We start from the raw sequence: 23650 nt of genomic DNA, 5'->3' as shown, positions 1-23650 counted from the left end.
ATATCTTCATTTTTCTACGATAGATGCCATCATATTCCCTTTTTGGTTTGATGTTACATCTCCCCACAATGGATGTCTGCTGTTCTGTCACCAAGAAGAAAGAAATGGCTCTGGTAGCTGCCACATTAAGGATATTAAATCGGGGAGACATGACTATTGGGTGGAATGTAAAGGAACATTGGTATACTGCTTCTTAAATTAATCCGTACACAAGTGGAGTGTTTAGTTTTACTTTGTATTGTGGAGTATCTAAAAACGGATGTAGATGAGGATCCACCGTGATTTCCCACTTCCAAATCAAATTAGTTCTGAAGTGAACATATTCCCTAGGACAAGGGGGATAGCAAGTCTCTTGCAAACATACCCCAACAGGAGAATGCTCATGAGCCAAAGCTTCACTGCACTTTGCTGGTCCCTGACAGTTCACTGAATTATAGAAGTGAATTTATTTCTGTCTGGGACCATCAGTATGGTTCCTTTTTTACAAGATTGGGAGGGTTCTTTTTTTCTATTTGGGAGGACAATTTAATTGGCAGTTTTGTTGGCTTCTTGGGGAATAACCACATGAAAGAGCCAACATCCTTTCCTTCGTGTCTTTGACACTGACGTTTTGTTTCTTTTTCTCTGTCTCAATCGGGACAGAGAGCAGAGGTAATTCTCTAAGAGACCTCCTCAACTGTCTTGCTATTGCTGGCAGTAGCCAGCTCTGCCTTTAAAGAGGCAGAAGCACCAGCAAGGACTGGCGCTGGGGACCAGCATCTGCTGGTTTGTCCTCCCAAGAAGAGTTGGCACCAACAGAAGCTGGCACCGGGCCAGCAGTGCTAGCCTCGCCTCCAAAGGCAGATGGTGGAGGTGTGTCTCAACTGACACTTCAAATTTTCTTAGCTCTAAGTTGACGCTCAAGTCTTCCTTGTTGGTTCTACTGAACCTTGTCTTGCATTACCATCGTCAATAGATTCTGATGAATCTGTTAGGCGTCTTTTCAGCGATTCTTTTTGACTCTACCTTTGTGCTTCTTATTACTTTATTTTGTCTCTTTCTGTTGGTTTCTAGGTTTTGCTACTAATGAGGCAAAACTTGGACCAGGTCTTACAATCTTAGCTTTGCTCTCTCTCTTGCTTCCTTAAAGTTATCCTTTCCATCACTCTTAATGCCTGAATTTCTTTTTCAAATAAATATATATCACACTGTTGAGATGATGATGCATGTCCCTCACCACAGTGAACACATTTAGGTTCCCTTGTGCACATACCATGCTCATCATCTCACAGTGTGAAATGAGGATTTTCTTGTATTTTCGACCCAGCACGTCTGAAGGGTGTGTCCAAAGCGTTGGCAGTGGAAACATCTTCTGGGCCAAAAGGGGATGTACTGTTTTTATTTTGTATCTATGCCAGGCTGCAGAGACATACTCCTGGGAGTCTTAACGTTATTGAATGTCAATATCAAAGTAGGTTGAGGTATCCGATCTCTATCCACCTTCTTTGTGATCCTGTTCACCTTAATTACACCCTGATCTTTCAATTCATTTGAAAGTTTCTCCTCAGAGAAACCCATTAGCTGAGGGCATGTCAAACCCTTGCTGCAGTTCAAGCTGGAGTGGGGAGTGCACTCCCACCATTACTCACAGGTGGGCAAATTCATCATCAGTGACCTTTCCTCTGGGGAGATACTCTCTACCAGGGCAATTACTGTTCTGAGGATATTTTCGGTTGTCTGCCACAACATTTTACAATTTCCTGTTTACCTCAAAAATATCAATATTGTCACCATTGAGCTTCAAATTTAAATAGGAGTATGGGTTGGGTACAAAGACCCAGGAACTATTTCATACTTCTTGCTTTTCTTTATTGCAAATGGTTCCAGAGTGACAATACTGGAACCAGATGCTTTTTGTTGGGGATTCCTGGCTGTATTCCTTCTTGCCTGGCATTGGGTCGTTAATGTGTCAGATTGTCACTTGGCCCAGGGTACTAATTTCAACAAAGGGACCTTCCATGAAAAATTGGGTAAAAAAAAAAAAAAAAAAAAAAAAAAAAACACTGCTGGATTTTGAACACTGAAGAGGCACCATTGACTTTTCATGGGGCCTATTTTCAGCTAACGACACCAGTAGGAACTGACTCAGATGTCCACCCTTACCCTACCCAAAGGGATAGCACCAACATACCAGAGAGGCACAAGTGTAAGCCTAATTGGCTTGTTGGGACCGAGACTATTACTAGAATACAATCATCCCCACTCTGACTATGTTGGTGGCATACCGAAAAATATGCCAGGAGTCCTACCCCTAATAACAGCCCACCCTGGAATGCCAGGGCTGATCTCAGGGATAGTTCGTTCCCTTCAGGGTGTCAATATGACATCATACTAACACCCTTCTGGTCCAAACATCATCGAAATTGGGTGCGCTCCCAATCACAGTTCCCATTTAGCTTGAACATGAACCTAAATCCAGGTATGATGCCCTTTCCTTTCAACAGACAGGAAATTTAATGAAGGTGGAAATATCACTATGTAAACCATTTAAGTTAGAAAATATACATATATATGTACAATATATACACATATACATATACATACACATATACACATACATATACACACACATACATATACATATATAGAAGCGGTAGTTTTGTTGGTGTGGATAGGAAGATGGAAGAGGGTGAAAAATAAGCTGGAGGAAGAAGTAAAACCCTGGAGTAGAAGAAAAAGAGGACAGAGAGAGACATTTTAGATTCAAAGCGGAGAATGCTAGTTTCCCCTCACTGGAAACCATCCCTTGTCCCCTGTCATGAAATCTACAGCATGAGAAAGAATATTCCATGGTGGAGCCAGGACTCCTGCGTCACGGCAGTCTCTCATTAGGGGGCTGAAAGGAGGAAAACAGAAGACAGTCTTTAGTAGCCAGGCATCGATTCCTTTTAGTGCTTTTTTGGTAGAAAAGACAAAACAATCTTCGTAAGTTGTGAAGCACTCTTCTTCTAATCCCTCGAAAAAGAAGATTCGGAGGAAGAAGCGCTACATGAGAGAACGAATCCGGAAAACTCTCAACGAAGAATTTCAAAAGTTTCTTGAAGGCGGTGGAATTGTGACTCTCCTGTTCCATTTCCTCATCGTCTGCTTCGACTGCTTCCTCTTCCTAATGTGTAGGCGAAACGACTACAAGAGAATGAGTCTTGATCTGCGTGGGTTGCACCAAACCCAAAATCTTATCCAACTTCGCCTAAATGGCATTCGTCAAAAGGTCCTCAATTTCCTGCTCGGAAATCCGTGTTGGAAAAGTCGAACGTCTGGCAGACGAGTGGTGAGTTGGTGCCAACGAATGAGTCGGGGTTTCCGACGCAAGAGTGCGCTTCTGATACTGGAGCTCAGGCGTTATTCCATCATCCAGTCGAAACGACTGCTTTTGCGCCTCCACATCAAGCGAAATCCTCTTACTCTTCTTATCAGAGGATAATCGGCGCCTTGGAGCAAGAGCCTGTGCTCTCTCAATGTCTCGGGAAGGCGATGAAACCTCCGGAGCCTCCCACCAGCTACAACCAGGGAAAGTAGACGTATGAATAAGCGTTCGCTTCTTAGGTACCACTTCAGGCGAGAAACCGCGAGACCTCTTAAGCGGGCGAGACTTATCCGAAGACATTGGCGTCTGGGCGAAGATTCTCCCAAACTCGATAGGTACGCAAAATCTTCTCTGGATACGCCTTTCCAGTGGCGCTCCCTAGCGGTCTGGGAGTCGACATCAGATCCGCTGAGGGGGCGACTAACTGGGAGCAAATCCTGCTCACCTCCCTTGGGCCTCCAGTATGCTTCCTCCCAGGGGATGGGGAGTCTAGCAGGGACTTTTGCCTAGGAGCACGAGCGGGCTGAGTAGCCACCTCCTCCCTTCACAAACACTAACATTTGTCACTTTATCCTCCAAGGATTTTACAGAAGCTCCCAACTTCTCAACTGCTTGGAGCATTACCAAGAATTTCACGTTCATACGGGCTTCGAGGCTGGTCACGGCATCGATTTTGGGTGAAAGGAGATCGGGTGAAGGAACAGATTGATTAATAGGAGGGGTGTTACTGGGAGACATGGAAAGTTCATGATCCTGATTACCTACTTCCTTAGAGGAAGCCCTAACTGCAGCTTTCCACTTCCTATCAGAATCTAATTTTTTCATCCTAGTAGAATAAATTTTCCACTTCCCTTCATTCCAATCTCTACATTCATCACATGTTAAATCCAGGTTACAGTCCTGACCCCTACAATTAGCACAAATGGTATGTGCATCAAATTTTTTTAGTTAACCTACTTTTGCACCCTTTGCTGCAAACTCTAATTGCCCTGTTCTTACCTGAGCTCGAGTCTGACACACTGCAAAGAAAAGAGGGTAACTAAAATAACACAAGCTGGAAAGGATTAACTGCTTGTCCCAACTAATTCCTTAAGACAAAACACTAAGTACATCACCAAACTCCAATAAACAGAATAATCCTGAATTCTAGCAGCTGCTGCAAACAAGTGTGAACAGCATAAGCCAGCAGAAACGTCTGAATTTTTGTGTTAAAGTAGTTCCTCACTCCTCCACCAGTGGACAGATGGGGTATCTCCTAGCCGCCATATTGTTTTTTGTTTTGCTGGCGCAAAATTTGAATTCTAGCTGCCATTCGGTTCGAAACAATAGCAATGTAACTACTGGGTAAGTTACATACTTAAAAATATACTTTAGTAACAATAATGTATTGTATAATAGTGTACCTTGTTTTAATACAGTAATTTCAAATAAAGTATGGCAGTCCCCAGTTATCTGCGATCCGGTTTTTTAAAGCTTATCTAGTGACGAAAACGGTGATTTTCAGCGCTGATTTCTGCTTAGCGGTGCTGATGACCGAAAATCGCCGAAAAAGCCCAAAAATCGCTGATTTTCAGTCATTGGTGATTTCTGCTTATCGTCACGCCGTCGGAACGGAACCCGCGCTGATAACCGGGGACTGCCTGTATCACAATGCACATTTCATTTTACATTCCTAACAAAGTTGGAACTAATTAAACAGAGATTAGTAATCATCCACTGGCTTTTATTTTTTAAAATAATAGCACTTTAACATAATAAAATCACTTACTTGTGGGTTGTGTGAGGTATATCACTGAAACAAATAGTGCAATAAATTTCTTCGCCATTCTCACATTTGTCTTGTGCATTGCTTCTACGGGGCCTGAAAATAAGAAAACCATTAAAAATCCAACTCATCTTGTTTATGTAATCAATTACTTAATTTTAAGCACAATTTTCCTTCCTAAAATTCCCCTAGAAGACAACACCATTTCCCCTTGATGGACAACCCCTTATAGAAATATTCTTCAGTGCAAACTGGAGTGATTGTTGAACTTGGTAATATGGCCACAGGGACAGAGCAGGGCATTAGAGGTGGGTTCAAATTATAAAAGGCTCAGTTTGCACAGCTAAGGAAAATATAAATTTTCATAATAAAAATAGCAAATTTTTAAAATAATCTTTATTTTTCCTAACATACAAACCTGAAGGTCTTTACATAGGATTTAGTTTGTGAACATGAGCTGGAACGGCCGTTTAACTTTCAGACAAGGTCATTAACTACTGATGGTGGGGGGAAGCCATATTGACCTATCAGTCTGCACTCCACTTTGCCTTTCAGCCAGGGTATCAGAATGAGGGGTGGCTGAGGTAGGCCATGAATGTAGACCTTCATGTTTATATGTTAGGAAAAATACAAAATACAGCGGCTCGATGACTGAATCAACATAAAACAAAAGAAAAAACTCATCCTGAAAGATTTCAGCTTGAAGGCTATAATATATGCATTCAGATGGTTGATTTAAAGAATCCTCCATCGGAATCCGGTAATAACCGGAAAATAATTATAAAAGCTACCGCCAGACCAAGAAACGAATGAGAATTGTTTGCTAGGTCGTTCCAATATTCCATTAGTGGGATGGGCTGATCACCTACACAAACTATACTGAAGCGCCACCAGTGAAATTTTGAATCTAAGCTGCTGTTAAAGTGGAAACTATAGCTATGTAATTACTTGGTAAGTTACTTATATGAAATGAAGTTTTATATATACTTACTAAGTAATTACTCCATCAGGGCCATCCCTCTTCCCCTCTCATGGACATTGAGGGCATAAACAGACTGACGCCATTCAGCAGTGTTGTACCCTTCCTCCCCCGATAGTGGGTGGGACCTAGTCACCTACCCTAAAACAATCGAATGCTGCCGCGAATTTCAAACTTTTAGCTGCCACGCGAAGTTAGAAACATAGGCTATGTAATTACTTGGTAAGTATATATAAAACTTTATTTTATTTTAAAATGTCATGTTACATGGAGCACTCTCAGCACTAACACCATTTTTCATTTTAGTAACTTACCCAGTAATTACATAGTTGTACTTTTCTACTTGATGGCAGCTTGAATTTTCGAAATTCGTGGCAAAACTCTTCTTTTCCTGCCCAAGACGGTGACTAGGCCCCGCCCACTCTCTGGGATGGAGAGGAACAACCCTTGAAAGAAGGATCAATTTGTTTTCTGCTGACCTAAAGCTCACACAGTTGTAGAAATGCAGCTTGGTTTTTGGAATTCATCTTGTCAACTTCTCTTTTCAGTGAAGTATTCTAATTCTTTGCCTTTGGCACTAGTTTTTTGTTGTTTATCAACTGATTTTGATGTTTTATAACTTGATTCTGACTTCTGTCTGATTTTGATTACTCTGTGATTTTTGTGTCTACCAGCTTTTTTCTCTTACCGAGATTTGCCTATTGGCTTTTGCACAGTTCAGTAGTTGCCTATGAAGATCACTGTTAGGCTAATTGTCCTTCGGGAATGTTTTTTCTCAGTGAGTATTAACTTTTGTAACCTTTTGTCTAGTTTTTGATTATGTCAGACTCTAGCTCATCCAGTTTTCGGTACTACAGCAAAGGCTGCAATACCAGGATAAGAAAAGCTTCATATGACACTCATACCATTTGTTCTTCTTTCGGAGGTTGGGTCTGTTCGATCAATCTAACTTGTAACAGGTGAGTAGGTTGGGATGAGAAGACGGGGAAAACTTAGCTTCTCATCTTTCCAAGCTAGAAAGAGATAGAAAGAGGAAAGCAGCCACTAGAGCCAATAGTAAAGGTTTAGATATTATCTCAACTCCCAAACCAGTGAGTATGGATGTACCCTCTGTTACCTCTCCTGTTTCTAATGTGTCTTTTGCTCCGAGCCTTCCTGTTCCTCCCTCATCTGGCTCCTTCGCTCCTGAACCAGATTGCTTTGCCAGTCTTGAGAGCAATTTTGACCAGAAGTTTGGTCTGATGGTAAGTACAGTGACACAACTCGGTGAATTAGTATGAGTATGTTTTTTAATGAATAAATCTAGTGATAAAAGTGCCAGTGAAGTGATTGTGGAGGAAGTAGCTGTCTCACCGACTCTCCTAGGATACGACACGGCAGTTACGATGTCGCAAAGCAGACCCACAACTGTGTTGCGCACTAGGACTGAGAAACACCTGAGGGCTTCCTTTACAGCCCTGAGGTTCCCGAAGGTTATGACTCCGCTCGTTCCTGATCCCTCCAGAGGCCTGAAGCCTGGGTTCCTCCAAGGTTGCTCCCCAACCTTGATATGAGGCATCTGAGTACAGATGAACGTCGGGAAGAGGGGAGACTATAGACCTTCCGGATGTCAGATGCACTTCTTCTGACTATCACAGACGATCCAACAAGCGAGAATCGTTCCAGATTATACGCTGTTCTCTGTTAGACAGGAACCCTCTACTTCCACATTTTGTACCCTCAACGATGCATAATTGCCAACACTGCATGGAGACATGAGTTAGAAGCAACAAATTCGTTATACTGGCCACATCCCTTGAACCTAGAGCAGCCACACTAATCATAGCTTGCTGTGATGCTACTGCTGATGATGGCTACATGAAATTGACCATGGAGGAGATATCCTCCTCCCTAAAAGACTGTTGCAGAGAGCAAAAGGCGCCCTCAACAGAACCCTCTCCGAATGTCTGGATAGTGAGGCGGAAGCTTTAAAAGAAGCCCCTCCTCTTCTGCCAAAGAATGTTGTACAGTCAGGCGACATGTTAACCCGGTATGCCAGCCCTACTGACACCGAAGTGATGAGGTGTCAGGCAGTACTGGACCGGAGGGAGTATATCATCTTGTTTGAGCAACTACCGGTTCTGTCGCATATAGCGACTCGAACATCGTTTGCTTCGGTAGTGTAAGCTCCTCCGGAACCTTGGATTGAGGATAAGTGAGGATGAAGTCTACCATCCGCTTATACTCATTCTCACTGGCTGAATAGTTCTTCGTTGGGTGAGTCGGTAGAGCTTCGGACTGTCACTCAATGGGCCGGAGTTCAATTCCCCCTGGCCGGCTGATGAAGAGTTAGAGGAATTAACTTCTGGTGATAGAAATTAATTTCTCGCTATAATGTGGTTTGGATTCCACAATAAGCTGTAGGTCCCGTTGCTAAGTAACCAACTGGTTCTTGGCCACGTAAAATATGTCTAATCCTTCAGGCCAGCCCTAGGAGAGCTGTTAATCAGCTCAGTGGTCTGGTAAAACTAAGGTATACTTAACTTACCTCATTGGCTGAAGGAGAACTAATATCCGGTACTGGATCCTCTTCTTCAAATGAACAATCCTTGTCGGACTGGTCCGACAGAGCTGGAACAGGAAAGAGGCAGGCCGATCCCTAGCAAACACCAAACTCGAAAACCCGGAACTTGCTACACCTGGGTGCGTGAGACGGACACCTGACGTATCAATCGCGAACATACTGGAGGCACCAAAGTAGGTTGCGCAAACCCTGCACCACCCAACGGGGATGATGCAACACCTGGGCGGACCATGCCCACTCCTGAGAGCAAAGAGGCCGCAACACCCGAAGCACTCAAATCTGGATGTATCAAAACCGCATGAGAATGGGAATCCGGAACTGAAGACCTGGAATCAACCCCGAACCAACGTGGATGCCTATATGGGGGGACAGAAAAACCTGCCGGAAAGCTGAGAAAGAAGAAGCCGAAGGAGGGAAGAAGGAAGAAGCCACACTTGGAGTAACCACCGGAGCGCCCAACGCCGACGCTGGACAGATGGAGAAGGTCCCAACCGGACCGAACTCAAAGGAGTATCGAAGGGGAAGTTAGGAGGTACTGAACCGAAGGTAACAGAAGAAGGTAAATTACCAACTATCCTGGAGAATGGAAAGGCTGCGGAAACTATCGGTGCTGATACACTGAACGCTGGCGCAGGCGAATCGCCAACTGCCGTAGCATCCGCAAGAATCGCGGAGGATACATTACAGTTAGGAACCCGTAAAGAATGAAATAAGGAGTTGCTGATGCAACTAGACCGGATGCCTGAGAAACTACAGGATTTGCAAAAGGTGATAAAGACGACGGATCCATAAAAAGTACCCGTTCCCTTAACCCCGAAGAGAGAGAGGGAGCAGCTGAAGTTCTAATATACAGGGTTGAAGCAAGAAAGCCTTGCTCTGCTGAGTTAAAAGCCAAGAAAACAGGATGAGCAACATAGACCCCAAAGAGCGGACCGAAAAGATTGAGAAGGGCAATGGAAGAAGGCTTAGAAGAAAACGGGAAAAAAACGGGAAAATTCCGTAGCGGCCGAAGAGGCCATAAAATAGACTGGTTCTGTTCCCCACGCCCCTGATAATCATGATAGACATTATCAAATCAGAAAATTCTTTAAGACATGATCATGAATATTGGAAAAACTCGATCGCTAGAATTACCACCATTGCAAGACGAACGAAATTTTTAAACCTCCAAAGGAAAAAGGAACCTTCGAAGGAGGAGTATTCAAGGAAAAACAAAATTTCAGAACCAGATACATCAGAAACCCAATCTGAACGACCCTCCACGGATCTGGAAACCTTGTTGCACAGAGCACAAAGCAGGAAATAAAACCGATGATTGATATAATGAGAAACCTAAACCCAAAGAAGACCACACTCAACTACTTTTCCTGAATACTTCCTAAATTAGAATTCCTACCCTTTTGAGTGATTCCTAATTCTAAATCCACCTTAGAACTTACACTTTTAGAGGGAAGGGGGAAATCTGCTGCCAACACTGCCTGCTCCGCGCTGGGGGGGCCGGCAGATCCTACCTTGGAGGTTTGCGGTTCTCCATGACCCCCGCCACCCGTTAGGGCTGGTTCTGGAACAGGCAGGAGGGCTGAAAAAGAACGATTAGTATCTACAACACTATTACTATTATCCTTATCTCTAGTTTCCGTTAATTTAGTCATAAAGCTAGAAAAATAGACTAGACATACTCAGCTAGTTAGTAACTTGTCCTCTAACTTTTTGAATAATTCTTCCATCTGATCTACCAACCAAGACTCGCCACCTATCTGACTGATACTACACTGTGTCTTCCTACATAAAAATACAAACAGAATGTCGATCGTGTTTGAAGGTACTCATCCTACGCTTGCAGAACGTGTAGGGCCGATGAGCGTCAGCAGAAGAAGGCTCTGTCGTTGAAGATGTAAACAAAGTGGAAGCATCGGCACTAGCAGACGGCGACGTCTTCTTGTTTGGCTTATCCAAACGAGTCTAAAGTCAGATCGGGAGAGAAGTTCCAAATCTTATCAATAAAGTATCCATCTCGGAGAAAATGCGTTGAAAACCGTCCAAATCGTGATATGATGTCCAAATTCTTGAATGGGGGTCGGGCTAAATGACCAAAAGTTCGCCTGATGTGGGACACACCCACACAGCATGGCGAACAAAAAGCAATTGGGGATCTCGGCCTCACTCGGCTGGGACTTGCTGCAGTGTTGCCAACGGTACTTCAGGTAACTCATTTGACAAGATTTTCCTGTAAGCGTTGATAACGCTGACAGTTTATTACCCACTTAGTGGGTAATAGCTATGGGGATGTAGTTCGGGCTGGTAGGTGACCAGGGCTAATTCAGGTGTTCAAGGAGTGTATTGCAATATGACATTTTTATAATAAAATAGTTTTATGTATACTTACCAAATAATTACATAGCTATAGTTTCTACTTTATGCGGCAGCTCAAAATTCGAAATTCGTGGTAGCGCTCTTTTGTTTTGGGTGTAGGTATTATGCCCCGGCCACTACTGGGAAAGAATAGGTACAACGTAGCTAAAGAGCTCAATTCGTTTATGCTCTATGTCCATGAGAGGGAAGGAGGGTGGGCTCCAATCATGTAATTATTTGGTAAATATATATATAAAACTTTATTTTATTACAAAAATGAAGTTTTCATAATAAAATCACAATTTTTTAAAGTAAATTGCATTTTTCCTAACTATACAAACCCGAGGTCCTTTACATTAGGGATTACTTTCAGGCGTAGGCTGGAAACAGCCGTTGAACTTCAAACAAGGTGGTTAGGCAGTTAACTACTGTCGGGGAGGCGGGAGTACCGCCTGCTCAGATGTACACATTCCAATTTGCCTTTCAGTCCAGGTATCAGATTGAGGGGTGGCATGAGGTGGGCATAAAATTTAAAGGACCTCGGGTTTGTATAGTTAGGAAAAATACAATTTACTTTAAAAAATTGTGATTTGTTCCAACACAATATACAAACCCTCGGTCCTTTACATCAGGAGACTTACTGGTTGGAGGGAGGAATATGAGTGAGTCTCTATGAATTGACTGGAGTTCACCATCTTGTCTTCCCTTCCTGGTTGAGAGAGCGAGGAAGGGAAAAACTGCCTCTGACAAAATGATTGGGTTGTAAGAAACGCAGGATCAGTTGTCAGACTTCTGGATCCCTTTGCATGAGAGAAGAAATGTCAGTTCGTGCAAAGTAAGTTAGGAACAACTTGGAGTCGGATGACATAAAGGCCATCACAAGCATTGGGTTTGTCTTATAGTCATGGTCTCCCTTCCCCCCTTGCAAGAGGAAGGAGTGGGGTTGTTTCTATCAACCTGAAAGGAAAATAGAACGGGAGCTCCCGTTGGGTGCTTACCTGCATCTACCGCCAGATCCAGCATGTAAGGGCACGTCTGCTCCCTGCCCATAGGAAGAGAGCCAGGATGGGGAGAAAGAAGAGAGGCCAGTCACTCCACATTCATTCTCCCAATCACAACTGTACATCTTAGGCGAGTTGCAACCTGTCCTGTTAGAGGAGCTGGGTAAGCTACACAACTTGCTGAGCAGCCACCACAGGACCCAAAGAAAAAGTGTCCAAGGACTTGTGAGCAACATCCCGGAGGTAGAAGGCGGTGAAGGTAGTCTGTTGGGACCACACGCCCGCCTTCAGCACCTGCGAAACCGACATGTTCTCCGGGAATGCAAGGGACAGACCAATGCTGCGACTTCGTGAGCTCTCCGATGAAGCGTACCGGTGTCGTCTTCTCCTGCAGCAGAATACGCTCTCCTTATCGTCTCACGAAGCCAGAAGGAGATGGTGTTCTTGGACACTTCGTTCTTGGTAGAGCCAGTACTAACGAAGAGTCGTCGACACTCAGGCCGGAGACGTCGAGTCCTCTTCAGATAGCACTGCAGCACTCTAACAGGACACAGTAGCATCTCGTCTGGTTCATTACCTACAAAGTCCTCTAGGGAGGATCGTGAAGAACTCGAACCATGTGTCAGGGACCGGAAAAGGATTCTGAGTCTTCGCACACGAAATCTGGGATGAAATCGAGCGTAACTGATCCCCATCCCCTCAAGTGTTTAACAAAGAAGGAAAGTCCGTGTAAGTTTGCCAACTCTCTTGCGATGCCAGGGCCAGCAGGAAGACAGTCTTGAGGTCAGATCCCTGTCCAGGACGACTCGTAAAGGCTCAGACGGTGCACGAGTCAGGCTCCTTAGAACAAGAGTCACATCCCACACAGGGGGCCTGAGATCCTTGGGTGGACAAGACCTTTCGAAGCTTCTCAATAGTAGAGAGATCTCGAAGGAAGAAGAGATGTCTACCCCTTTCAGCCATAAGACTAGGCCGAGTGCGGCGCGGTAGCCTTTCACAGCTGAAACGGAGGGAAGCTTCTCTCAGTGAAGGAAGATGAGGAAGTCCATGACCTGCTGAATAGTAGCTCCGACTGGAGAGATACCCCCTCGACGACACCAACCACAGAAGACAGACCACTTTCCCTGGTATACCACTGCGGAGGATCTTCTGAGGTATCCTGCCATCTCTGTTGCTGCGTGACGCGAAAAGCCTCTCGCTCGCAAGAGATGGTGGATAACCTCCAGCTGTGAAGACACAGGGACTGCACTGCCTGGTGGTACCACTTTACGTGGTGCTGACACAGCAGGTTGGGCCAGTGGGGGATCTCTCTCGAAGCCTTGGAGAGGAGAGCTAGCAGGTCCGGATACCAAATGGCCTGTGGCCATTTGGGTGCCACCAGAATCATCCTGAGATTCGGAGTGATCATCACTCGGCAAATCAGACAGAACGGAGGAAAGGCGTACACGTCGAGGTTGTCCCACGGGTGCTGGAACGCGTCCTCTGCAGCGGCCCGTGGGTCCGGCACAACAGAACAGAAGACCTGGAGTTTTCTGTTATGCCGGGTGGCGAACAGATCGATGGCTGGATGCACCGACAGGTCGAATAGCCTTTCCGTCACTTCCGAGTGGAGGGACCATTCAGTCCCTATCACTTGATTCTGGCGGCTGAACTTGTCTGCCACGACATTCCTCTTGCTTGGAATGTACCTGGCTGACAGCTCTACCGAGTGAGCCATGGCCCTTTCGTGCACCCGCATAGTCAACTGGTGGAGCAGGATGTTGATGTGAAGGTGCTTGTTGTCTTGGTGCCACACTCCCGAAGTCAGGAACTCCTCCAGGTGCGTGCCCCATCCCTCGGTCGATGCATCTGAGAACAGCAGCATGTCCAGAGGGGGAGCATGTAGGGATACTCCTATCAAGAGGTTCCTGTCGTCCATCCACCAGCGAAGGTCCTCTCTCACCTCCTCGGAAAGAGGAATGAGGAAGGACTGGGGGTCTCGGGACTGGGACCAATACTCCTTTAGTCTCCACAGAAGAGACCGCAGGTGAAGACACCCATGAGGTACTAGCTTCTCCAGTGACGACAGGTGGCCGATGACGACTTGCCATTGCCGGGCTGGCTGCTCCTGTCGTGACATTAGCCACCACTGGAGTCAAAATGCGTTACCCTCGGATCGATTCCTTTGGCTAGCTTCCTTTTGTAACGTCTCCTCCCTTCAAACCTCTTCCATTGCTCGAGGACCAAGAACAACACTCGCTACAAGGAGCGTTGCGCAAACACACACACCCCCTGCTAGATGGGCAGAGAGCTTGTGGGTCCGTGTCGATGCTAGATCTAAAGGTGTTACATTCCTTGCCTCCTGCCCCAGGGCAAACACTGGGGATAGGAGGGTTTAGAAGGTTTATCAACAATCATGCTAAAAAGAAAACAAGGAATTTTCCCACCAAAAAGGTTGAAAAAAAGCAGTCAGGCAGAGAGCGAAGAAACAACGTCCGCATTCCATGATGGCTGAAAGCAAATTGGAATGTTTACTTCTGGGCAGGAGGTACTCCCGCCTCCCGGACAGTAGTTAACTGCCTAACCACCTTGTTTGAAGTTCAACGGCTGTTTCCAGCCCACGCCTGAAAGTAGTCCCTAATGTAAAGGACCGAGGGTTTGTATATTGTGTCGGAACAAACTAATATTGTAATATTTACCTGAACACCTGAATCAGCCCCTGGTCACTGACCAGCCCGAACTATATCCCCATAATTTTACCCACAAAGTGGATAATTAACTGTCAGGAAAAATTTTGTCAAATGAATTACCTGAGGTACCGCTGACAACGCTGCTGAGATCCCCAATTGAGTTATTCACTATTCAAATTGAAGTGGAGAGGAGGGTGGGAATCATTCAGGTGTTCAGGTAAGTATTACAATATTAGTTTTATTATGAAAACTATATATTGCAATACACTCCCTGAACACCTGAATTAGCCCAATTAACAAAATTTTAAAGGAGGTGGGATCAATCTAATTCAGCCCGACCTGTCAATGGAAAAAAGCAGGTAACTCATAATCGGCCTACTATGTGTAAATGAATGTGTCCTCACCTGGTTATTCAACTCGGTAGGTAAGGATGCCTGTAGAGAGAGTATCCCCGACATCAGTCTCATGTCTAGGTACTGTCTGAGTCAAGCTACCTCCCATGTGGTATTCTATACCTCTCGTGAGTGGAGAGGAAAAAGACAAACCTCCCATGTGGCTATTCAGAGCCTCTCATGCATGGAGGAGAAGTTGAGTGTGCAGGATCTTCAAGTTCTTGACAGCTCACTGATGCCGATGGTTGTGCAGAAGAGGTAGAAGAAAAATCCAACCTGGTCATCTGGATCTGCCTAACCTCCAAGGCCTAACAACAAATTAAAACTCTCAATATGAACCCCGACCAACAGAGACTCTTAAGTTCACAAGACTATCATTAACTGCCTAAATTTCCCACATCCTAACATTACAATCGAGTTGGCCGCAACAAAAGGACCCAGCGAATAACCCTTCTCCGAAGAGAACTGAATATCTCTGAGGTAGAACGTCGTGAAAACTGACACCGACTTCCAAGAAGCCGCCTCCAAGATTGCCGACACCGAAAAATTCCTCAGGAAAGCCGAAGAAGTAGCCATTCCTGTTACTATGCGCCCTTGGACGTGAAGAACCTGAAGACTCCGCAAGCGATGAAAAACCTTCCGACGCTCAACAAATAACCTCTCGCAAGAAGAAACTAATTGCATTTTTGGATATGGAATGAGATGGACACTTAGGGGAAACAAATAAGGTTCTCGGATGAGGCAAAAGTTTCTCGGTACGAGACAAATAGACTTCAAGAGCCCTAACCGGACATAGCAGCATTTCGGAGGTGCTGCCTCCTACGAAATCATTCAATGATGCGACTTTAAACGCTCTGGGAAGAGGATTCGTTTGTGTAAAATTCTGCTTGTCAAAGCTTAGGTAGATTAAACCTGAACGTGGTACTGAGCATCGACCTATAACCGGCAATCGTAGAATAAGATACATTCTTTTTCTTTCTCAAAAACAGGAGGAAGACTGCTACTTTCATCACTGACGGACATGAAATACTATGCCCCTCTTTTGGGCACCAACTACAGTACATTGCCCACCTGGCCTGATAAAGTTTTCTAGTTGAACTTCTCAGACAGAAAGACAGTTGGAGAGCCACTGCCTTAGAGAGTCCTGAATGACGGGCTGCTCGCTGGACAGTCTCCACGTAACTAGCTTCAGCACGCGGAGGTTCTGATGGAAGTAATGGAAATGCAGCTGCCTGAGAAGATCTTTCCTCTCTGGAAGGAATACTGAGACTTCCGTCAACCTGCCCAGAAGGTTTGGAAACCAAAGTCTTTGGGGCCAGAAGGGCATATCAAAGTCATCTGTGTGTTGACGCTGTTCCTGAGTTTGATCAGAACTTCCTGGATCAACCCAAAAGGAGGAAATGCATACACTTACATGTTGTCCCAGGAGTGTAGGATTGCATCTGTCCCGCAGTACATGGGGTCCGCTACTGGGGAGAAGTAGACTGGAAGACGGGAATTTACCCTGGTGGCGAAGAGGTCCACTGTCACTGGCCATCTCTTCAACAGAAGATGAACTTCCTCTTGAACTAGAGTCCATTCACCCCCAAGAACTTCCTGCGAACGACTCAAAGCGTCTGCCAAGACATTGAGTTTCCCCGACACGAATTGAGGGATTAGAGAAACTCTGCGGTCCTCGCACCAACGAAGAACTCTTTGTGCTACATCGTTTAATGCTCGCGACTTTGTTCCCCCCTCTTTCTTGAGATATGATACCGCCGTAATGCTGTCACAAAATCACAATTTTTGAAAGTAAATTGCATTTTTCCTAAGTATACAAACCTGAGGTCCTTTACATTAGGAATTACTTTCAGCATAGACTGGAAACAGCTGTTAAACTCTTGAGCAAGGTGGTTAGGCTGTAACTACCGCCAGGTAGGCGGGAATACCTGCCTGCCTGGATGTAAACATTCCAGTTTGCCTTTCGGTCCAGGTTCAGATTGAGGAGTGGCATGAGGTGGGCATAATATGTAACGTAAAGGACCTCAGGTTTGTATAGTTAGGAAAAATACAATTTACTTTCAAAAAATGTAATTTGTTCCAACACAATATACAAACCGTCAGTCCTTTACATTAGGAAGACTCACTGGTTGGAGGGAGGAATCTGAGTGAGTCTCCTGAACTGACTGGAGTTCTGCACACCTGGGCTACTCCTCCTGGTCGAAAGAGCGAGGAGGAGCACCTGAGCCTCTGACATATTGATCGGAGTGTAGGAACTGCAAGATCAAATGTCAGGTACTGGACCTTTTTGCATGAGTCAGGAAACGTGACTCTTACGAAATAGGCTGGAAGAATCTTAGAGTCGGAGGCAGTAAGGAAAAGATGAGATAGGGTTTCCCTTATTGCCACTCTCCTTCCTCCCCTTGCTAGAGGAAGGAGCAGAATTGCTTCTATGATTCTAGGAGAAAAACAGAGCAGTTGCTCGGTGTGTAGTCTTACCGCATCAGTGCCAGGTCCAGCACGTGTTGGTTCGAGTCCTATTATCATCCTGAAGGAGAAGTAGAAGGACGGGAAGGAGGAGGAAGAAAGGCCAGTCACTCTTGGTATCCTTCTCACTTCCAGAACCAACACCTTAGGCGCGATGCTACTCGTCCTCTTGAAGGAGCTGGGTAAGAAAACACAACTTGTTGAGCAGCCACCACAGGGCCAAGGAAAAAAGGTTCCAAGGGCCTGTGGGCAAGACTATAGGAAGACAAGAGTGTGGTCTATGAGACCACATCTTGCTTCCAGCCCGACAGAACCTTCCGGGATGCAAGGGATGGACCAAGCCATCGGCTTCGTGAGCTCTCAGGTGGAAGGTACTGGTATTGTCGTCTGTCAGCTGCCGAGTACATCCTTCAATCGCTTCACAAAGCCAGGAGGAAGGTGTGTCCTTAGACATTTCTTCCTTGGGAGAGAGAGTACTAGCGAAAATGTCGATGACATCCATGTTAGGAGCGTCAAGCCTTTCCGGAAAGTACCACAGCTCCCTAAACGACAAAGTAACGAATGATCTGGATCATCGATACATGGACGACTCGAACCCGACAATAGATGCTGAAGGATTCGGAGTCCACCTACGACATCCGAGGAGTCGAGGTATTGATCCCCTTCACCTGTTCTTCCATCTTCTATGCCAAGGCCGGAACAAGATGAGAGATGGTCCTATGAGGGCACATCTCTATCCAACGACTCTCGTTAGGGCGCGTGCAGCATGGGACAGGAACCCTAAACGAGAGTCACATGCCACCCAGGGAACAGTTCCCTGGGACAGCAAGACCGAAGAAGCTTCTCATCCATAGCTAAATCTTGACTGAGGAGAAGAAGGCTACTTCAGACAGAAGACTAGGTCACAAGGGCCTACATTCTTCACAAATGAAAGGGAAAGAAGCAACCCTCGGCAGAGAAGGCGAGAAGTCCTGACTTGAAGAGCGACTCTGACTCGAGAAGGAGTTCCGCAACGACACCCACCAGCGAAGATGGCTCCAGTCCATGGGAGTGTTGCAGAGGACTTCAAGAGATATCCAGCTATAGCCGCTAGGTGAGAAAGCCTATGCTTGCAAGGGAAGCTGGAAGGTCTCCCAGTCCAGAACACACCGGGATGTACTACCCGAAGAACCGCTTCTTGTGTAGCTGCTACAGGAGGTTGGGTCAAGCAGAACTCTTCTCGATGCCTAGGCTATCAGGTCAGGCGAGAGGCAAAGTCTTCCAGCATTTGTCTGTAACTCGGGGTGAGCAATGTTTGAAAACCCCTAGCAAAACAGACAAATACAGGAGGAAAAATGTAGATATCAAGTTTCCCAGAAAGACAGCATGCCTCGTCGTAGCGGCCCCTGGGTCTAGTATAAAGGAGCAAGAAAAAACTACCGACTTGTGCAGGGAGGCAACAGAAAGACGGTAGGGATTTCTCAGTCAAGCAATCTCTTTGTGAATCTTCTAGTGAGCACACTCAAACCCGAGGCCAAGCTTGCGTGCCAATACATCCCCACCGGGGATGCATCTGGCTAATTGAGATGTCAAGTGCACTGTAGAACACTTGAGTACCTGCAAATGTCGACAGATGAAACAGGAGGAAAAAACGATTCCCTCTTGTTTGTCGACAAATGCCACCACTGTGGTTTGTTGTTCAACGAACCAGTGAGTGTTGCAAAACTCATCCTGAATTCTCGGAAGGCCAGAAGGCTGCCTTGAGCCCAGGATGGTGATGAGAAGGTATTAATCATCTCGGTCACACACCTTCAAGACAGTCTTACAGGTGTGCGCCTATTCCTCGATCGGTGAATCCGTAAGTAGACACACGATGTGAGGGGAATATGCAAGCATATTTGAAGGTTCTTCAGTCAAGCATTAGCCTAACTCCTTCCTCATACTTTGAAGAGGAAAGAAGGATGGAGGAAAGGGAGCAGACTTCCATTCTCCGCCATGGAGAAGCTTCTGCAAGATGACAGGATACAGAGACAATTAGCCCTAGCTGGGCTGGCATTTCCAGAATCGGGAGCATGGGAGAGGAAGCGGGATGAAAAGAATTGCCGAGACCTAAGGGAAATAGATACTTCTGAAAGAATCCATTCCCTGGTCTCGGCAATGTCGCTGCCAGCTCCAGAGACTTGATAAGTATCATTTCATCCAGGAATCTGCAGTAGAACTTCTTCCCAGTTGATACTTCTTTCTCTCTTCCCTTCTTCCCTCCTCCCATATGGGAAACAGGGTGGAAAGAAACACAGTTATGCGCACTTTCCTAGAAGGGTAGGGAGGCCATGTTCTGCAATCTCCTATCGAAGCCTGGGACTTCTTAGGAGTTGAGGAGGGGCTGGCTTGAACTCGAGGTCGAGTCAAGATGACTAAGGGGAATTCTGTGTCTGCTATCCTGCATGCTCAAACCCTAAGGTTCAAGACACAAGTATGAAACCCGGCCGAGCAACCTAAGCAGCTGGCGGGCAGTATCGAGACACCTGGCGTCTCGGCACCCAGACACTGGGTGTCTCAGCACTTTCTCTCGTCTTGTGCCTCTTGTCAAGAGAGCGCTCATGATTCATAGAATTTGAGCTACCCACGAGACTCCCAGAAATCAGGAGTGGCTGCTTTCAGTTTCCTAAAAGATCGAAAGAGCCAGGCACAGAACCAGTCTTAGACGCAGACTTCCAAAAATGGCAAAGTGGGCGCGGCCTCAAGAGGCCGCGCTCTCACGGCCCCGAAACGCCAGACCCTACAGGAGAATGTGAATCGGGTCCCGCCCGAGGGCGGGAAGAGCCAATGAGAGAAACTTATCTCCCGGAAGAGAGTCAGTCCCTTAGAAGTCCCACAGGATTCCCGAAGGGAATCTCTTACCTGCTTCTTCTGGTGTTCGAACTGACAGGATCAAGACACCAGGCTGGGAACCCGACTGAGCACTGGCAAGCACTTGGGGAGCGCTTGTGGTGCTGGCAGGAAGAGCTGAGACACCTGGGTGCCTCGGCCCTTCCTCTCACACTGCTCCTGAACTGGGCAGAGGAAATACTCTCCAGACCAGATTGGGATACTCGATATTCCATAGAATCTCGAGCACTCGGAGCGGCTTGCAAATGAGCGCCTAAAGCAGGCCCCATCTTAGAGGCGGAACCTCTAGGACTGGGAAGGAGATCGCAAACCGAGGTCTGCGCGCCCGCGGCTCCCGAAACACAAAACCCAGGGCTATGTGAATCGGTTTCCTAACCTGAAGGTTGGGAAGAGCCAACGAGAGACCCACTGCCTCCTCGGAAGGAGGCAGTCCCTAGACATCCAAGGGCATCAAGTGGAAGAAGCAGCCTTCCTCTCCTTTGGCCGAAGGAGGTCTGTCCGATTCCTGGGACCCCCTTGGACCTCGGGAGAGGAAGGGAAGCGGCAGCAGAAGACGAAATCAAAGATAAGATGAAGAAGACGGTGGCTACTTCCTTCCACCACCTCCAGTCCGACATCTTCTACAGGATGGTGGACAGGAAACATGGTAACCTCCAGGGCAGCCAGGCAGGAACACAACGGAAGCGGACCAGGACACACCACCAGAAGCAGTAAGCATGATCAGGACAGCTGAGGCAGGAGCTACGGCAGCGGTTTGGAAGGCAGGAGCTACTGCAATGGCCAGGAATGTCACTTTCCACAGGGCGACTTCCTTCACCTTCACGCCGACATCTTCTACAGGATGGTGGACATCGTATCCTCCGGGGTAGCTGGCAGGAACACAACGGAAGTGGCCCAGGGCATGACCACCAAGAGAAGCGGCAGGCGTGATCAGGACAGCCGATGCAGGAGCTACGGGCAGTGGTTCAGAAGGCAGGAGCTACTGCAATGGCCAGGAACGTCACTTGCACAAGCTGACTTCCTTCACCTTCACACCGACATCTTCTACAGGATGGCGGACATCGTAACCTCCAGGACAGCTGGCAGGAACACAAAGGAAGTGGCCCCGGGCATGACCACCAGGAGAAGCAGCAGGCACAATCAGGACAGCTGATGCAGGAGCTATGGAAGCGGTTCAGAAGGCAGGAGCTACTGCAATGGCCAGGAATGTCATAAGAAAGTCACCAGCAGTGACATGAACGATCAGGACGGCTGTGGTAGGAGACCAGGAAGAGCCGCCCAGAGACTGTCGTTGAGTTAACAGGAGCATAACACAGGGAACAGCAGGAGCAGATGGACCACAGATATGCCAGAGGCATTGCCACAGTATACATGAAGGCCAGCAATGACAGCGTTTGATCCACATCGGCAGGAACAGAGTCGGAACGATCCCGGCGTAGAACTATGTCACCCAGCCAGGTATTGTGGTTGATCCCGAAGCAACACTAAATGAACGTTGGGGCTCCTTCATGCAAGATATCTCCTGAGATATCCAGCCAACTACTGCTGTGTCTGTGATGCTCACTGTCAACCTGAAAGAAAAAGCAAAGGTGATTAGAGAGGGAAACTCCTCTCGCCATGAGGGGAACTGCCCTACGCAGCGAGAGGAGGTACCCAAGAAGAGGCCGCCCCCCCTCGCAGTCTTCACCTGACAAGCGAGCGAAGAGGGCGAAGGAAAGATAAGGAAGAACCTGCAGGAAGAGAGACGGACGGAGGGGAGGCCACCAAGTGCGCTGTGGAAGCGTAACTTACAGACGACGCCTGCAACCTCCCACTTGCCCCGCAACTCTCTAAGCGCAGGCGGCGAAAACAACACTCAGCACAAGTAGGGAGGAATTAATCATGCCCTTGTACACGGAGGGCGGGAGCCCATGAAGGGAAGCGAACTCTTATGTCCTGATCAGTGTAGAGGAGCGAAGATATTACGTCCCAATCTAATATTTCTGATTGTACAGGGGAACGCCTTCAGTATCTAAATAAAGGGCTACTGGAAGAGAAGCATTACCACTTGGTTACACTCCTTAAATACGCCCTTGGCTGTCAAATCCAAGGCACAGTGCAGGGAACGACGGCTATGCAAGGTTATCACAAATCGTGGGTTTGTATTAATAAATATCAAACACACGTAATATATACACAAAAATACAGAAAGATTCCACCGGGAAACAAGAGCTTAACGACAGTCAGGTGGAGAGATCCGAAACCACGTCTGCAACGCATGATGGCCAAAAGCAAACTGGAATGTTTACATCAGGGCAGGCGGGTATTCCCACCTACCTGGCAGTAGTTACTGCCTAACCACCTTGCTCAAGAGTTTAACGGCCGTTTCCAGCCTACGCTGAAAGTAATGCCAAATGTAAAGGACCAACGGTTTGTATATCTTGTTGGAACAACTTTGAATTCATACCCCAAATGCAAAAATTTTTATCGTTAGACTATGCTCTGCTTAACCTTTCTTTTTCACTCCATCGCGACGTCCTCTTTCAGTTTCACTGCATCCAGACTGACGGTTCCACGACTCACGGGAGTTGCGGTGAGCCGAGGGATTTGTGCTACAGCAACGTATTTAGCTTTTGTTTGAAATATTATTGTAGCATGAAATATGTTTGTTTCTCATGATCCAATATATTTCATTGATAAGATTCTACATAACATGTGACCAACTTTTCCTAATATATACACATATTTAGAAAGTAAAATATAAGATTTAATACAAAGTGGTAACTTTTTCAACACTTGTCCAGTACAAAAATTAAAAAGTTGCATGACTTTTGCTGCACAGGCCTACTGTATATACACTGAAAACCTAAAATTAAGTTATGCCTTGTTTAATAATGGAGAGGCTCTCACTAAATCTTTACTTTAATATTTCAACCTCTTCAACGAACACTTTACTTTAATATTTCAACGTCTTCAACGAACACTAAGTTTGATCAACCAATGGCAATGAATGTTAAAACATAAACAAAGGGCACTAAATATCTTGGTAATAGTAACTTGTAGCTCGGCCTATTAGTATGATTTTCATATTAAGCATATATTTAGGCTGAAAGAAGCACAGCAAAAAGACTCAAATATCATTGGTCACTCTACGTTTCTCTTTACAAGAATTATTTTGTGCAAGTACTAGGCTTGGTGTATTAAAACTGGGTAGAACTAAGTTATAGGTACACGGCAGGTATTTAGCGAGAAATGGCAGTTTCTTATAGT

The 23650-nt window shown here is 46.1% G+C and overlaps 1 protein-coding gene across 2 annotated transcripts in view; it reads right to left on the bottom strand.

Moving 5' to 3' along the window:
• The window catches only part of Ptp69D (Protein tyrosine phosphatase 69D), a 752166-nt gene that overhangs the window by 710746 nt on the left and 17770 nt on the right, over positions 1-23650 (bottom strand). For both annotated transcript variants that reach the window (XR_010849719.1, XM_067084316.1), the window contains exon 2: positions 5115-5207. Coding sequence is in view for 1 of the 2 variants with exons in the window: in XM_067084316.1 (XP_066940417.1) it covers positions 5115-5193 (79 nt within the window). In the remaining variant the exon portion in view is untranslated. The remainder of the gene's footprint in view (positions 1-5114; positions 5208-23650) is intronic.

Source organism: Macrobrachium rosenbergii, chromosome 41 (genome assembly GCF_040412425.1).
Source record: "Macrobrachium rosenbergii isolate ZJJX-2024 chromosome 41, ASM4041242v1, whole genome shotgun sequence".
In the NCBI taxonomy this organism is placed as follows: Eukaryota; Metazoa; Arthropoda; class Malacostraca; order Decapoda; family Palaemonidae; genus Macrobrachium; species Macrobrachium rosenbergii.
The sequence above is the reverse complement of the archived record's forward strand: the minus strand, read 5'-3'. Positions and strand labels throughout refer to the sequence as shown.